General features: G+C 40.5%; 2 protein-coding genes across 14 annotated transcripts in view; one reads left to right on the top strand and one right to left on the bottom strand.

Annotated features, from left to right (window-relative positions):
* Nucleotides 1–8,719, bottom strand: part of CUL2 (cullin 2) — a 48,979-nt gene extending 40,260 nt beyond the window's left edge. For 2 of the 6 annotated variants that reach the window (XM_082752503.1, XM_082752508.1), the window contains exons 1-3: nucleotides 7,600–7,700; nucleotides 5,199–5,337; nucleotides 1,834–1,936 (exon numbers count right to left, since the gene is read on the bottom strand). In XM_082752503.1, the coding sequence (XP_082608629.1) occupies nucleotides 1,834–1,936; nucleotides 5,199–5,317 (222 nt within the window). In that variant the 5' untranslated portion in view covers nucleotides 5,318–5,337; nucleotides 7,600–7,700. The other 4 variants (XM_082752507.1, XM_082752506.1, XM_082752505.1 and 1 more) reach the window with 4 other exon arrangements.
* Nucleotides 8,720–17,980: 9,261 nt separating this feature from the next.
* CREM (cAMP responsive element modulator) overlaps nucleotides 17,981–18,337 on the top strand; it is a 40,211-nt gene continuing 39,854 nt past the window's right edge. For 3 of the 8 annotated variants that reach the window (XM_082755156.1, XM_082755151.1, XM_082755145.1), the window contains exon 1: nucleotides 18,001–18,119. The gene's annotated coding sequence lies outside the window, so the exon portion shown is untranslated. Of the gene's footprint in view, nucleotides 18,120–18,337 lie in introns of all 8 variants that reach the window. The other 5 variants (XM_082755157.1, XM_082755153.1, XM_082755155.1 and 2 more) reach the window with 4 other exon arrangements.

Genomic DNA, 18,337 nt, shown 5'->3' with positions numbered 1-18,337 from the left:
TGTGCACACACACACAGGTAAAGTTAGTAAGAAAACAGTATAAATTTAAAGTTGTAACAGGATTACTGTTTTGGAACAAACACAGATGCAAAACTAAGACCACACCTAAGCTTCAATAACGGTGAAAATAACATTTTTGCAATGATCTGAAAATTACCAAATATTATGTAGAAGTTTTGATAAGTCAACTACAACAGCCAAAGTTGTTTTATTTTGTGTTTTACAAGGACAATCTGTATAATACTTTAATTTTCTATCTGTCCTTACAGAAGCACTGGCTTGAACAAGGACTGTTCATATTCTCAGCATATGCTGGTGGATAACTCACATAACTACTTCTCCACTGACATGAACTAATTTTAAACTCATGCAGCCACATGCACACTGGAGGAGTTGCCTCACTCACTGTAACTATTTAAAATCAGTATGCATTACTCATTTGAAAAACCCTCATACTCACCAATAATGCTGGAATAAAACAACTTTAACAAAGCACAGGTACATACAAACTTAAACACAGCTTAAGTTCTGTGAAGCTAGGCCCAAATTCTTTGGAACATCAGCCATTAATCATCTAAGAAGTTGTTGGCATACTAAAGTTCTCAAAATATATTAATATTTCAAAAGAATATAGTTTAACAATTTAGATTTAAACAAATGAGTATGATTTGTGGAGGCAGACAAGATCCTAGGAATTTAACTCCAGAGACTGCAATTTAAAACTTTCTCAAGGAACAACAAAGCCTGTTCCAAAACAACGTAAAAAGAGGAAAGCCAGTAGACCAGGTACAATCAAGAGTGCTTTCTTCTGTAGTACGAATTTCGCAAGGATTTTTCAAAATTATTTCAAAGACAAATGACGGATAGCCAGTTTAAGAACTGGATGTATGCTTTCCACTCCTTCCCACAGCTTCTACTGTGCCTGACTGCCTTAAGTGAGCTCGTTCAGCTCACTAAATAACCGAGAAACAACTTTGTGACTGAGTTACCTGCCAGTTTTGTGAACTGATTTAGTCTGCCAAAGCATCAGAGGTAGCCTCTCTGCAACCAGTGGAATGACCTATTAAGATGTCTAGCCTATGCTGTCAAACATACAACATACAGGTACTTAAGTTCAAAAAACAGCAATAAACCACTCAGCAATACTGTCCAGAACTTGCAATTCTTCACTCCCTATAGGGATTGCATATATATATATGTTTCTATATATATAGAATATATATATATATATATATTCTATATATGTCCTTCACCAAAGACAAACAGACATCTAGTTTACTTCTTGTTTTACTGATGTACAAGGAGATACTGTTCATGCATTAATAAATCACAATTCTGTTGCATTTGTGTCATCAGGTAAGACACCTATGTTAATTTACAGCTATAGTGGTATAGGAGTACTGTTATATGTCATAATAAATAATTTGCCTTTACCACCTCCCCTCTCAAGCATTTTTCCTTCGTTGAGTATACACAGTTGGCTCTCAAGATGCTACAGCAGTTTTACACTGAAGGGAAGGCTAATGACAAACTGTAACACATTCTGAAAATGAAGACATTTCTGTAACTCATTCAATTATAAGCAGTGAACAGAGAAGAACAAACATATGTATTACAAATTTTATGCATTCACTCTTGGCTTGAAAAGTAAGTCTGTGATGTATCCAGACATCTGTCTCTCTCGTAGATGTATACTCTGGCTCCAGAACACTGACACCTCTGATTTTACCTCAGCAAATATGCACAACTTCATGTGAACAAAACAAAACCCCACCCTGAAGTGAAAAAAGGACAAACAATAACCACACACACATCATTAACTGTATAGGTTACCTTGTGCAAATGGCGTACATGATTTTCCAAAAAAATTTTAGTCTCAGTATAAAGTCTCTCTCCAAGAGGTTCAGGATAGGCCACACACAGAGCATAAATGTCTCTGGGTTAGGAGTCAAGGCTTGTATCTGCTTAAAGTATGAAAACTCAACAACAAAATTTAAAGGTCACATAACCTACTCACCCACATTTTAGTTTTTTTGTTCTGGGGATTAAATTGATCTTTTTCTGAAGTTTCTGTAATCCCTGATTTGCAAAGAGCAAGTTTTCAGCTTCAATTATCAATATCTCTGTTTTAATTAGTAGAAGCTGAGGGAACATTAGGGCTCTGATCCTGGAACTTCTATCAGCTCCACACTGACGTGGCTTCTACCGCTTATTTACCATCTACAGATAAATACGATTATCTGAAAGTGAAGATCAGCATTCATCTGAAATACTTCTGTATCTGCAGCCAGTGTGGTTGGTGGAACAATCAGTTCTACAGCTGAAAAAACACCAAGACAATTACAGGAAGATCCTGACATTCTACCTGCCCAAAAAAGTCCAACTGTTAGACAGCAGTTATCAAAGTACAGTTATCAAAGTTATAAACTACCACTCCCTACTCAACTTGATCAGCGTCTTAACTTAAAGAACACACCCTAACCAACGGAACAGTTAGAAGTGAACTCTTAAAATTGTGTTGGGTGTTCATAATAACCAAATTCTTGTAAGTATTATCTCAAGTGGAGAGATGTAACTGTCACTTATTTGCTGGACAATGAAACATCTCCAGAATCACTTGTTTCCACAAAGAACCGGTGAGGAGATCTGAAGGTCAAAGGTGGCTGGAGATGACTCACAGTTTAAATACAGTGACATATGGTCTTTCAAGTGATCTTTTCCAGAAGATTCTTTAACCCTTACAGAGGAAGGGCTCTCAGCTCATTGCCATTCTAGCATTTCCAGGTATTAGCTAAGTTTAAAGATGAGCTATGTTTAACAATAGAATTACTATCACGGTTACAAAGAAAACATTATATTTTAGTTTTGGGAAAGTAATGATGCAAGAAGCAGTTCTAGAAGATGGATCTGCACATTACAAAGCTTCTCAGCCCTAAAGGACTGCTAGCCTGTGTACTGTGCCTGACCTCAGCTGTCTCAAGCAGCGCATAAGAGAAAGCAATCACTTCTGAGAACAGTGCTGCAGACTGAAATCACATTCCTTTGCTGTACCTCATTCTTTATGTCATTGTTGCAACTACAGAGGGAGAGCGCTGATTATCTGGTGCTATAATCAATAAAACAGCCTGGATTAACACGTTGTGCAAAGCTATTGGTCATCTCTTCATTATGCTTATCAAGCAGCAAGAAGAATAGAGTAAACAACCAACGTTTCCTCACCCATTTTTAAGTCAGGTCTATGAAGAGGTCAGATACATACACCAATTTTACAATCCCTCTAGATCTCTAGAAACACTTTACTCCAATTAAATTAAATTTGGCAGAGAGTAAAGAGCTATCACAGAACAAGATACATTGTAGAAAGACTTGGCATTTAAAACTTTTTATTAATATTTCAGATTTAAAAAAAAAAAAAAAACACACAAAAATACCTATTTAAAACCCAAGAAAAATCTTCCACACTAGCTGTACAGAAGAGCTACCAGTTTCACTGAGCTATTCTAGACTTGGTCAACAGTTTATGTTAAAATATACGGCTTGGTTAACGCAGCAGAAGTACCAACCTGCATTTAAGGTTGGAAGTTACAGATCACACCAGCCCCTCAGGTCAGTCAGCCATGGAGAATACTCCAAAAAGGCTCCTGACTGTGCCAAATTCAGCAGTAACAGTGCCACCTTCCCAGGAATATAACAATGCTTGCCTTACTGTCATCTCTCAAAGAATTACTTGCCAACTGATTCTTCCCAGACTGCTTCCTGAGTCTGCTATTCCTAAGCGTTCGCCTCCTGATGCTCAGTCAACTGAAGTAAATCCCAAAAGAGGATCAAACAGCAGACCTGTGTACAAGGTCTCTACATAAGAAGTTATAAGTGGAGAAGTATGGTAAGAGGAATCAATCCAACATCTCATTCAGCTATTCTGAATTTAAAATCCACTTTGGGCACCCTTGTTAAAATGGGTAGAGTTTTACACTACAAAAGTTAACAACTTGTTAAGACTGAAACGTGTGGTTCTTAAAATCTGCTTAGGAAGAGTTACTACAGCACGATCTGTAAGCATGGAAATGCACACCTAATTAACGAGAAAAAGTCACCAATGTTTTGGTGTTGTTTGAACTTGACTCAAAGACAAGGTGAAGAGTCATGCCCCCAGAAATTAATTAAAAGTTTTAGAATGAAGGAGCCACTTAAAGATTATTGCACCATACAACTGCACAACCATATTCTACGTGGCCTATGAGCAACTACAGTTTTATATATTTACATGCACAGACTCAAAGTCACAGGCAAATGGAAAAGCAAGTCTAAGAAATAGTAACACATTCAGAAAGAGAAGAGGCTACAGAGCCCAGCTCCTGCACAAAGAACAAGGTCATGCTGTAATAACTTCTACCTAAGAGTCTTCTTGGAAGCTTCCTTTTCCACCCAGCAGAATTTTAAAAAACTGATAAACAAGTCTAAACCATTCTTCCACCTTATAATCAAATCCAACTCAGTCAGATTGCCGGGGAGCAGCTCTGAGCCTCCAAAAATTCTCTCATTATTCACCCTACTGACAAGGGTAATGAATGCGCAGACACAGGGCACAGCTTTACTTCTGCAAAAAGAAGTTCACTGAAACACAGACCTTATTACAAGCCTGTTTTACACATAAAATGCAAACCTTTCACTACAACAATATCACTTGTGCAGTTATAACACGAACTGTAAGCCTGTATGAGCACAGCTAGAAATCTGTCGAAAATAATCACTCTTAACTGTTCAGGACCAGGGAGCTAATAACAGTGGCAGAAAAGAAGGCTGTTCTATAAACCCTGGCCACAGAAATGTTTAACAGCACAAAGAAGATGGAGACATGTTTAAACAAACCAAAAGCAACCTCAGCTCCATTGCCAACAAAGTTTAGAGATGAATTCTCTGTCTTAGGTGCTCCCCTCACAACACACACACTTAAACATGTAAGAGAAAATCATTATCACAATAGGGGAAACTGACACACGTACTTTTGTGAACAACTACAGCACAAGCTAAATATTGATGGTAAAAACGAGCAAAAGCTCAGTCTCCACTGAGCTTAACATCAGACACTACCTGAAAAGGCACTTCTGATCAAGACCACTGAAACTGTTACATAGCGCAGGCATGCTCCGTGCTAGGCACACCACACAACCCTACCAGGACTGTCACTTAAAGGATACGAGAAGCGGTCGTTCCACGTCGCTCTTTCAACATAATCCAACATAACAACAGCTTTAATTGTTGTTAGAAGTTTGTTCCATGTTTCATCAAAGTCAACTACTCGTGGTTTCAGGGACATCGTGGGGCTTTAGTGTTAATCTGTAGAAAAATTAAACATGTCAGGCAACATTGCATGATAACTAAATACATTTAATTTGGTTTTTCACCAATTTATCAAACAACACCACGCCTCAAAGTTCATCACCTTACAGAGGTGCCCATTCAACAGCACCACGTGAAGAAACTGACTTTTCTGCAGATTCTTGGTCACTTTTACACAAAGACTGCTTCAGCTTCTCAGTAGCTGAGACAACTTTGAGCAGAAACACGCTCACCAGATTAGCAGTTTATCTGAAATTACTGTTGTCAGCTTGTAGCCAACGTTCACCTCAAGCTTTCATGAAACAATTGTTGGTGTTATATTTGAAAAGCCACAAAACCCAAAAGCTTTGATCAAGATGACAAAGAGAAAACAACACAGAGCAGTAAGCACAGCTCGTGCAGCAGGACAAACAGCAAACTCCTTCAAATAAAACATGGCTTGAAAATATAGAAGCCATGTTAACAAATTCATGTAAAAATACTTGGAGATTTATTGAAACAGACAAAAAAATAAACTACTGAAATAGAACCAGGAGAAGAGTAATAGAATTCAGAAAAGATGTCCTGAGAAAGACAAGAAACTGTGAAGGCCTCTTCCGTGTTCCCATTTGCTTCTGTCCCATACACCCAACCCAGCAAGGGAATCAATCTCACTTGATTCCCACATTTTCATGGTCAGAAGGAAAAAAAAATAGTGACAGACAGACTTTTAACTTGAAAAGCCTTCCCCTTACAGACGTGTTGTCTATAAGGGGAAAAATCAAAGAATATATTGAAAAGGTGGTTATCCGACCAACTTACTCCCTTAACCCTACTGGCTTTGTATTTTTCTTAGGCACACAACAATTTTCAAACTGCAGAATATGCAGCTTCTCAGTTTAAAGAAAATAATAAGAATCATGTCAAATGCAACTTCTACACCTTGTATCTGCAAAACATCACCCTGACTAGTTAACCAAGCTCCTTAACTGCTGTAAACTCAGGAACCTCAGAAGGCCGATTCCCAAACCCTGCAACACAACAACTTCCATTTGAAGTGCAATCAATTTACTACCCACATTTGCTTTGATTTCATAAAGAAACTGAGTAGCAAATAACATCAAGGAAGTGGTATTATCCTGGGCTTTATGAACAGGATTTTTTTTTTCCAGCAGAAGAAATAAAAATCAGTAAATGATGGTTGGACCAGACGATCTTGAAGGTCTCTTCCAACCTTAATGATTCTACGATGCACTTTTCAGTTCAATAGCAACATGTAGGTTAGTATATTTGCAACATGGATATTACTGCTTTGGAAAATTAAAAAAAAAAGAAAAGCCTTCTCCTACTGCCATATACGGATTGGAATGTGTTACACAACAAAATCAATGAGAATTGACAAAATAAACAGATATCTACCAAAGGTAAACTGAAAAACACAAACTGATGCATGTATCAAAGAAACATGAACTTCAGTAGAAGCAACCCACTTCAAAGCTCTCTTATAGGACAAAAAAAAAAGTCTTTTTCTAAAAGCTTTAATGTTTGTCTTCTGGAAACGCAAGGCTATTTTCAGATGATGCCAAGAAGCTGTTGTCATGGCCCATAAAACTTGTAAGAACCCCAAGAAGCAGCTGGGTTAATGAAGTTACACTTAATTGAGTGTTACATGTTACAGGCTCTAGAAGACGCTCTTGGTATCTCCAAATAAGCAGGCACTCCCTTAAAGAGGAGCAAAACCGAGGGGAGGAAGGAAGGCTGAGGAAAAATTCTTCCCTTCACCACAGGGCACGGGACCAGCAACACTGCATTTACGGTCAGCTGAACATATAAGGTGTAAGCAGAGAAGCATTGAGGGGTTAAACAGCTTCGTGCAGAGCTCGGTAACCTCTTATAACTTCTAAACCAACATGAACTGAACCTTTATGAACAAATTAACCAATTTGGTGTAATTTTTTCCGTACAACACCAGGATTTTGTGTGCCAGCAGCCCAAGCTCCCCACCCCAACCCCAACCCCAACCCCCCGGGCACCCGCCCCAAACCGAAACCAGGCGGGGCCGGGCCCCGCCGCTCCCTCCCGTCAGGGCCCTGCCCGGGGAGCGCCCAGCGGGGCCCCCCCGAGCCCGGGACCCCCACGGGGGGGGGCGGGCCTGGAGGGGGGGGTCCCGGTTCCCTCCCGCCGCTGCCTCCCGCGGCCCGGCCCCGCCGCCGCCCCCCAGCCCCGCGCCGCGGCCCCGTCCCCTCAGCGCGGCGGGGGCGCGCCCGGCGCGGCTTTTACCTGGCGGCCGCGAGCACGCGCCGCGCGCGCCCCCCCGCCGCCCCCGCTCCCCGCCGCGCGGCCGCGGTCCCTGCCCCGCGCCCCGTCCTCACGGCGCTGCCATTACCCAGCCGCTCGCGCCCCGCCCCGCCCCGCCGCCGGCCGCCCCCACTGACGGGGCCGGGGTGAGGCGCGGCCCCGCTGCCTCCGCTCGCCTCCCTCCCGCCGCCGCCTCACCCGCCTCGCCCACCCCCTTCTGTCGCTGTTCGCCTCCCGACTCGCTCCCGGCGGCTCGCTCCGGGCGGCGGGCGGCGGCTCCCGGTACACCGAGGCTTTCCGGCCGCGCCTGCCCCCCCCGCCCGAGGGGAGGCGGTTGGTACGGCCCGCCCTACGGCAAGCACGGCGGGCCGCAAGGCCCCGCGCCGCGCATGGGCCGTGGGGGGAGCCTCCATGGGCGACGGTGCCCGCGCTGCGCATGCGCCGGGGCCGCCCTGGGGCTGGGGCGCTGTGTGGGGGTGGGCCGCCAGTGCTCCTGAGCCCAGTCCTGACGTTATTAAACATCGACTCTCTTCTCTTTAATAAATCTGACCCCTTTTGTGTCCTTAAGAGATCCCTTAGCAATAACCAGGTCACAAATAACTAGTAACTCCTTAAGATAGTATGTTCTCCTTAATATTTTCCCTTAGTTTCATGTTAATGAGTTACCATTACATCACACAAAACGCTTTTTTTTCCTTTCTAAAATGCATCCATGTCCAGAAATGCTTAGAAATAGCTCGCTATAAATTTTGAGTTTTTTGTTTTGTTTTGTTTTAGTTTTGTTTTTTCATCAGGAAGTTCATGAATGTGAAGAATAGGAAGACAATAAGAAACAACAACAAAACACATCAAACAGTGCTATGGAAGAAAGAAAAAATACGACATTCAGCATAGCAATTGCTAACGCAGCTTATGCAATGCTCAAGATATAATACATTTATAACTCCAATTTCTCCTTTCTGTTATGCATAGTGTTTCCTGCCAGAGGGGAACCTGTGTCTGATTTCAGCCCGCATGTTTGTTTATTTAATTATGGAAATGCCACACAGCTGCTGCTATTGTTCAAGGTGGTTTTCATACCTGGATCCTCCTTCGCATGCTATTCAAATACTTTTTTTTTTCTTTTCCTATTTGCCCAAGTGTAAATAGCATTTGCAGAAATACACAGCTGGTACAGTGAGGTCGTTTTCTGAATAGTGACTTAAAACTCTTTCACACTTCTTGTAACTTCCAGAACAAACTTGTTAAGGCCTGGCATGTAGCCAAGGTGGATTTCTACACATGCACGTAAACACCCAGTGACATCAAATGCTTAAATAATGCTTAAATATCTTTTTTTTTTTTTTTTTTTTTTCCCTTTGGCTGTGGAAAACAAGGGCTACCATTTTTCTTAAATGTCAAGTCCAGCTCTTCAGTTATGCAAAAGCAAGCCTAAATACGCATCTTGAATAAAGAGGTATTTTATCGCAAAATGGAAAATCAAGTTCTTAAGATATATGAGTGCTAACTCTGTAGTCTACATTGAAAAGATTGTGCACATTTCTGTATTTTTGTAAAACTGGATTTAGTTATGCCAGGTTTAAATTATTATAATTATAGTACTACAAAATATCTTAATTTTACGTATATGCAAAATTTTTTAAACCTTAAATTTTAAAAAATAAGAATATTTTAGATTCTCAGTTTGCCACTGGTCTTCACACAGACAGCTGTAAAAAAAATGCACCAAATAAAAATGTTATAATTTTTATTACATATTACATTACATACAGGCATTTAAATCAGCAGGTATTCCAGCTGATAAACTCTAACTGTTAACGTTCACAAGTTCAAAAGTCCAAACTAAAACCTCTGAAAATAACACAGTGCGGATACCAAGTCCTCAGCACCAGCAGTTCTCTTGTGTCACAATAGTGAGTGTAAATATAGCCAAACAAAGAACATCAAAATACAAAAATGTTTATAATGTGGTAAACACTCAGAATGTTTTTTTGTTTGTTTGTTTTTCCTGGAAATCTTCTTTCCATCTATTTATTGCATAAGTTATTAATTTGCTTTCAGTCAGTGATCTACATGGGTTAATTTGCAGTAGATGCATATGTGACCTTAAAACTGCCACACCACCTATGCAAATGGTAAGCACTCCCTGATTACATCAGCTACCTCCACATCATTCTTACCAGCACTGCAGTATTTCCTGAAATTCCCCTGGTGTTTATATGTATTTGTTCTCTCTTATCTGATACTTATGTTTCTCTGTCTGTTTGTAATCGTTTGTTTTCTGTTACCTAATTCTTTTGGCAGGAGCTGCCTCTTTTGTTTATATTTATACTACATCTAACACTGTGTTATTCTGGTCCAAAATTAGGAATCCCTAAGCCTATATTAATACAAACACTGTATTAAATATACCAATATATGGCCTACTGCTTTGTTTAAAAATAACCTCACCTTTAAACTGTGGTTTCCTCATAAATTGCTGGCAGAGCCTGGTACCCCTCAGCAGAAAGAAATCAGTCAAGGCCTCCTTTTATTTGTAAAGGTATGGATCATCCTAATTTGCACATTTACTTGTCACTCAACTAGTTCTTTGTGCCTGCCCCAGGCCTAATTACACTGTGAGAAATCATAGAATGGCTTGGGTTTGAAGGGACCTTAACCCCCCTGCCATGATGCCTGACTTTCTTAGATCATTATGTTATTTCTTCTCCTTTCTGATATGTCTGAGTTGCAGAAGTTTATAAAGTTTATGAAGTTTAGTCTGAGTTTATGAAGTGTGATAATTTCATGTTTCAAAACCTTTAATTCTTGAAAAGAAATAATCTCACTGCAATCATGTCCACTAGGTGTCAGTGCTGAATATATAAAAATAGCAGTTTAAGAATTAAAGTTGCACATCATACACCATGACTAACAAAATCTGTTATTGTACATGAAATAGGAAAACAGACAGAAGTTGAACTTTCTCAAACAGCATTTATTAGTTAGCCATCAGTGGCTTAGTTCAGCCCCCATATTTGTTCTGTCCTGCCCCAGGACCTGAAAAAAAAAAAAAAACAAAACAAACAAAACAAAACAAAAAAAAAAAAAAAAAAAAAAAAAAAACCACGAGTAAATTTTTCCTTCATTACTAAAAAGGGCACCAACTTATTTTCATGTCGCTGTAAACAAACAGTTAAATTCAATGTATGTATGAACAACTTTAACTATTTTCTCTTTCTCTTTTTTTTTTTTTTTCCCACACAATAATTTTTAGTGAAATTCCGGAACACAATTGACAGGTAAAATGGCATATTTAGAACTTGTATTTAAAGATCAGTGGGTTATATATACATATATATATTTGCAATAAGTCTGAATAAAAATAATAGTATTTAAAGGACTTTTCAGATATATCTTCATATCATAGAATTATGATTTGGGTTGGAAGGCACCTTTAAAGATCATTTAGTTCAACCTCCCCTGCACAATGCAAGATATCGAAATAGGGAAGACTTTTAGAGCTTTCCCTTGTTCCATTACAAGATTTTAATCCTCTTCTATGAGTGTATTAAATGCAGACATCTCAGGTACTTACTTGTTACTGGCTGGGATTAAATAGCTATAATAATTAAATACCAACACACTGCATCAGGATGTTTTCACACTTGCTTACATTGCTAATCTAGGCAGTTGCTTTTGTTTTTGTTTTTTTTTTTTTTTTTTGGGGGGGAGAGAAACAAACAAACAAAGAAATAGCTTCTAATTGAAATATGTGACTTTTTTTCTGACTTGCTGGAAATGGAGGAGGCCTAGCTGAGTCATTCCTTACCAATGGGTTTGAACCAATCATTGGGATTTTGCTTCAAGGTTTTTAATTTGAATATAAAACTGGCCCCAAAGGTTTACTGTAGCAGACAAGATGTTGTTTGTAGCTTTCGTGCTTTGTTGTGTATGCGTAAAATCCCTGAGACAGCAGGTGTTGCAAAATGTAATAGCAACTGAATACATAGAAGAGTTGAAACATTATATACACTATCTGTTGCATTAGGAGAGGAAACAGCCACGTGAGGGCACTGTATACAACTGAAAGAAAGTTGAATAAATTAGAGAGTAAGTTATTTTACCCCTACTCATTCATGATTAAGCAATACATTTGTTTATACTACCAGTAGTGAACCAAACAACCTGGCCAGTAAGCCCCTCTCCTTCCCCTTTAACTCAGAAATTGTATAACTGCCTTCAGATAATAATAATAATTTTTTTTTTTTTTTAAGCAGTATGGCTATTTTTTATAAGTATATACCACATCAAAATCATATTCAAATCATCATTTTAATATTCACAAGGAATGTAGTGAAACAGTGGAAAAGGATTGTTTAACAGATATTGTAAGAGGAAGAAATTGGCTTCTTTCTGTTTGCTGGGCACAACGTTATGGAGAAAATAGTAATTTAAACATAAAAAGTAAGCATAAAAACATAAAACCCAGAATATTACTCTTTGATATCTCTGTGTGGGGTATGTATAAAAACACATAGAAAGAAGAAAAACACTGAAATTCAGATACTGCACAGTCCTTAGTGATGACAAATTTTAGGCAATAGAATTTAGCTTTGAGACAAATTGAATTTACAGAATGGTTTCCAGGAAAAAGGAAGGGGGCAAGTAGTATTGGTCTTCACTGAAATATAATAAATAGAAGATGTCTAGTGCCTATTTCTGAGACATCTCTTTCAAATCAGAACAGAGATCAGTCCACTGATAGTTTCCTCAACTTATTTTTTTTTTAAAGAAATTATTTAATAACATGTCTCTCAAGTACTTCAGCATAACACATTTTTCATACTTAATGGAGACTGAAGCCTCTTGTAATGTGCAGACAAGTAGAATGAGAAAAAAAAAAAAAAAAAAACAGGTCATAAATAAGTCAGCTGGCAAAAGAGCATCATCAAGGAGACAAGTTTGTTGAGCCAGCATTTGATAAAAGAGACAAGATGGAGATTTCCTCTCCAGGAAAAACACATTGCTTTAGCCATTTATGTGTATTACTGGGAGCTTAAGAACTAAATAACTCTTGACATGAAAGAAATATAATGGCTCTGTCACATAAATAACACGGTGAATAGCTTGATAATCTCCTGTTATACTGAATACTACTCCATTTAATTATTTTTCACTTGAATCTCTTCCTGCTCTTTACTTACCCAGACACCTCTCTTTTGTGGCTGGTGAGCTCCATTTATTCAGTTGCTTTTGCTTTTCATTTTTTTTCTTCCCTTTTAAATTTCATGGTCATTTACTACCATCTAACAGGAAAACAAACAAACAAACAAACCTGCTCCCCCATCAAAAACAACTTACAGGTGCTAGAAAATATAGTCTACAGCCAGACTGTTAAACAAATGCATTTTTTCTAAGTTTTTCATATTTTCAGAATGTATTTTTGAAGGAGTCTGAGATCTTTACATGTGTTTCTCTTTTACTGCATTACCCAAATGGCTGATGCCATTCACCTGGCATTCACCTCTGTGTGAGGCAGACTCTCAATGTCTGTACGAGCATCTGCCACATTATTACATCTGCTTACCTTGCTTTACAGCATGAATCTTTTGCAAAACGTGGTTGTACAACAGCAAGCAGTTTGTGGTATGCACATTCCTGTGGTACAGTATATTCTTATTAAGCTACCTGAGCCGTTTAAACCTTTCAGGAAGCATTTCATACCGGTAAACTCTGTTATCCATGTAGTTTTCTTATGCAGCCTACTCAGGAAACTTTTAATAGTACAATTTTATGTATTGAAATTTTAAATAGAACTCAGCCAGTTGTGTGCAAATGGACACGAGTTTATATTCATGCTATAAGTACAAAATAATGTGTTACATAAACCTTATACTTTCCACCAAAGAAGTGCAAAGATCTCTTCAAACAGTAATAAAATGTAAATAATCAAGCACACTGTAAAGTACATATTATGTCCATGTTATAAGCAAGGAAATTATTATACAGGGAAATAGAGAAAGTTCATTATTCTGCAAAAGAAATAAAAGAAATTGTGTAATAGATCTCAACTGCCATTATTTTTCTCCTGCAGCAGAAATGTCATCATTCACGTGTTTTGAAATTGCTAGCCAATCCTTTAAACATGAAATGAGCATGGGACAGATGAAGACAGCAGTTCAGAGAATCTCAAGCTACTTGCTCAGCTATGAGTATTTAAGGGGTTCCCCAGTTTTTGGCTCCTCCTGGCTCCATTGTGCATGGAGAGACATAACCTGGGGATGGCAGATGAGAAACAGGCACTATGATTTTTATTAATTCCCCTTTTCATAAAGCTTTTCTTACAAACACCACACCAAACATCTAGCTGCACATTCACAAACCATTTTAGCTGTTGTGTTACTTGAGCAGTGATGAATAATGTTCAATATAACCCATGGTTTCGCTGCAGGTGTATTCTGCTTTACTCTGCAGGTTTTGGCGCACCAGTAAGCAGCCCTCCTTTCAAACTACACGACATATCAGGTAGTAGTGTACCACTTGCAATTCCAGTTTAGTATTCATAAAATTAGATTTTGAATTACAAATCCTAACAAAAAGTCAAATTTAAAGTACGTTGAATTGTTGTATTTCAGGCTGTGCATCTGTGCTTAGGGAAGTAAAATATTGTAGCATTATTGCAAGTTATTATCCAAAAACAAATCACTACAAACCCAAGAAACACCAAAGTAATAATACCTAGAAAGTGTATTCCTTGAAAGCAGATTATAAAATAAGAAGAGGTAACATAAATCATTAGCTTTATATTTTACCATCACAGTATATTATATTTAATGCTTTTTACAGGATGCTTCTTGCCTAATCTGTTCTCTGTTTCAGACAGGCCAGGATTCTGTTGCATCATGAGGGTACTGGTTACTTCTGGCTTTCACAACACTTACAAAATCAGTTGTGAAAACAATGGCTGTGTGGTATGACCACACTTTTGTATGACCACCCTACAAGTTCTGCACATCAATTCCTTTAGAGGCAATGAAAGAGTAGAGGTAGAGTTGATTAATGACCCACTAAAATGTGAGTGGTCCATGAAGAGATCTGTGGTGCAATTATTTTTTGGTAATTCATGGAATCAGAGAATGGTTTGGGTTGGGCAGGACCATAAAGCCCGGCCAGTTCCACCCCCTGCTATGGGCAGAGACACCTCCCACCAGCCCAGATTGCCCAGGGCCCCACCCAGCCTGGCCTTGAGCATCTCCAGGGATGGGGCAGCCACAGCTTCTCTGGGCAACCTGGGCCAGTGCCTCACCACCCCCTGAGTGAAGAATTTCCTTCTAATACCTAATCTAAATCTCCCATCTTTTAGTTTAAAACTGGTACTCCTTGTCCTATCACTACACTCCCAGTCTTTCTAGGTTTATATAACCACCAGGGAATTAATTTATGACCTACAACAATAATTACAAACATGCAGTATTTAGGGAGACAAAGATATAGACATCAAACGTCAGATTGCATAATTGAAGAAAAACATAGCATGGCTAGAAAATGATAACAAGGAGTTTCATTAAGTGCTACATGAAAATAAATTTACTGGACATCTTTTAGCAAAGCATTCAATGGGAATTATTTCTGGTATAAAAAACTACCTGTAAGTTATTATATTTTTTATACAAATAACTATCTTCTTTGTACAAATAACATTTAGAGCATTTCAGACATAATTTGAATAAAGACTTTTTTTAACCTGTAAGTTTTACTTCATCATTTCTTAATGTTTAGAGTGTGTAAGCATGGGATGGGCTGGAAAGAGATATATGTAATACACCAAATGTCTGTTATTAAAAAAAATAAAAAAATCACAGAACAAACATCAGTCAAGGTGTCAATATTGGGATCACTTTTAAAAGCAAAAATATTAAATACTGGTGTCACTTCAACTAGAATTACACTTTTTTTTTCTTTTTTTCTATCAGTCTAACCTATGTTACCTTTAAATGCCTGGATTCTAATTAAAAAGAAATCTACAAATATAAGTGGCTTATTCATTTTTCTGTTCTTACTTATGCCATGACTATCTATGTACTTTATACAAGAAAACTACATGTGTCTTATAAGATTGTAATTGAAATATAACTTCTTTGAACTCTATTCTTTAAAAAATCCATCTGAAAGATTGAAGACCCAATATGTAAAATTAGTTTTTTGAAGATTACACAGTGTTTATAGTGATGTAATATACCTTGGTGAAGGATTTACGTTTTCAGCAAAGGGCATCACGTTTCTTTTGCATTTCTTTTGGTGTCAGTGCCAACTGAAGTCACTCGACTCCCTGCTCATATGTTAACCCCTCAGTCAAGATCGTAGTTCTCTGTGTGATGGTGCAGAGTGCCAGGTTGATCCAGGTTAAAGGCAACTATTTTTTTCTTGGTGTACTGTTTCCAACTCGGGTTACTTCCCAGATAGGCTTCTGGGTTGCCTCAGTGGTGGGAATGAGATGCTAGAAGAAACTGGAGGCTGCTTAAGCTGGCACCGAGTCACATTTTTAACTCCTTAGAGAGGTTCTGACTTTGGGCACCAAATCCAAAGGCAAACAAAAACAAACAAAAACAATGAAAAACTGCTACTGAATTGCTGGTATTTCCTTGATGTTGTAGGACATAGTTGGACATTTCAGGTTGGAGAGGAAAGATGATCCAGGTAGTCATTCTGATGGCAATGAAGTGCCTGGATTTAAAATTTTTGTTCAGAACTACCTTGTGTAAATTATGACAACCATAAATAATCCCGTCCTGTGTGGTCTTCTTATTTATTGCTTTTGGTTTTAGCCTTCAAAATCAAATTGGTGCATGTCAGGGACTGATCCCACTTAGAACAATTTTAGGATGATTTTAGCTGCAGTGATGCACTTTTGTAGCAAAGTATTTGTATTTGTATTTGTATTTGCCTCAGCTGACAAATACACTGCCCCAGCCTTGCCACAGTAAAAACGCAATGTTTCCTGTTTTTTACCTTCTACTTCCAGCCCTCTGACCCTGTGGCCAGACTAAACCCAGGCAGAACTTTACTGGCCTCGGTAAGCCATGTCAAGTATTCAAGAGCTGCAGCTGGTTAATCATCTTTACATCCCTAAAGACTAAATCCCTTTGGCAATTCACTCATTCCTCTGACCAGATGTTTCTCAGGCTGTAAGTTAAATTTTCGATTTCTCATTTAGATAATATCACAGAATCACTTAGCTCAGAAGAGACTTCTGAGGTCATCAAGTCCAACCTTTAACCTAGCACACAGATTAATATACTTCGCTAAACTAGATAAAAAAGGTACAAATAGCAATAAGTTATTAGGCAAGCATTTAAAAGCTGCTAAAGACCTACTTGAAAAGTAATAGAAAACAACTGCTTTTCCAAGTTCACACCACCAGAGTTCTGTGGAAATGTGCAGTTTGTTTATAAACAGCTCACTCCCTTGGTTTCCACCCTTTAACACATTCTCCCAACATTTCTTCCTGCTTGTCATCAGATTTCCACCTTTAAGAGTACTTTTGAGGTGTTACTAGCATCACAGCGGCTGATTTTGACTGCTTGAATATACCAGACAGGGACAGGATTGCTTCCAAAGGCATCAGCACAGTTACTCTCAGTATTTTAATGCTTGTCTGCTCATATGATCATGTTATTATTCTATAAAATATTTTCAGGGGTATCTAGTAAAGCAGGTATCTGAGGGATGGGCACCAGAAGTTTGTTCCTAACGGGTTATCGATCGTGTGCTGCTTGCACTGGGCGTGAAACAGCCTCAGTGGGACGCGTGAACAAAGCGAGCGCTCAGAGGCAAAGCCCGTGTAGATAAACGCGGCTCCCCTGTCATGGAGTCACAGGTTAAGGGTCTTTATTTTTGACAACGCAGTGAAATCAGCCCTCAGGTCCTCCTCACATCATAAAGGGCACAAACTCCCGTTCCCCCACCACAGCGAGCCACGGGCAAACAACGCCGGGCTCTGCTTTTCCCCGCGCGGCTTCTCACAGAGAAACAACCGGCAGGAGGGGGCACACCCCACACCGGGCGAGGTTTTTTAAAATCGAGGTGATTTTAACGAGCCGGGACCGCGCCGGACCCTGACGGGGCTGCCCCGCGCCCCCCGCCTCAGCCCCGCTCCCCGAGCCGAGCCCGCCCGGGCGTTACAACCCGCCCCCCCAACCCCCAACAAGCCCCGCCCCCCAGGAGCCTCGTCCCGCCCCTCGGCCAATCAGCAGCGCCTCCCGCGGCCCCGCGGCGCCAGTTGGCCAGGCCGCCTGCCGTTGGGGAGCCCTTCGGCCACTCGGCGGCGCCGCCCGCAGCCGGGCCCCGCCCCCTTCGGCGGCCGGCGGCGCTGGGAGTCGCCGCGGACGCCATTTCCTCAGCGCCCCCGCGGCGGCGCGGCTGCATCAGCGCTGACGTGAGGCCGACGCGCGGCTCCGCCCGGCCCAATCCCCCTCCACCCCCACCCCCCTGTGACGGGGGCAGCGCGCACAGGGCGCCGGGTGAGTGCGGGAGGGGGCGGGGACACGGGTGCGCGCAGCCCGGCACCCCCCCCGCGCCCTCCCTCCCCCCCCCGCAGCGGGGCCGCGCGCGCGCGGGGCAGCGGCGGCGGCGCGCGCGGCGGGCGGGGGAGGGCAGAGAGGGGCGCTGCGCCGCCGGGAGCGCGCACCGGGGGGGGGGGGGAGCGGGGGCGGCGCGTGCTCGTCGGGAGCGCGCTCCG

Source organism: Aythya marila, assembly GCF_965140915.1.
Source record: "Aythya marila genome assembly, chromosome: 2".
Classification (NCBI taxonomy): Eukaryota; Metazoa; Chordata; class Aves; order Anseriformes; family Anatidae; genus Aythya; species Aythya marila.
Note: the sequence above shows the minus strand (reverse complement) of the source record. Positions and strands in the feature narration are given on the sequence as shown.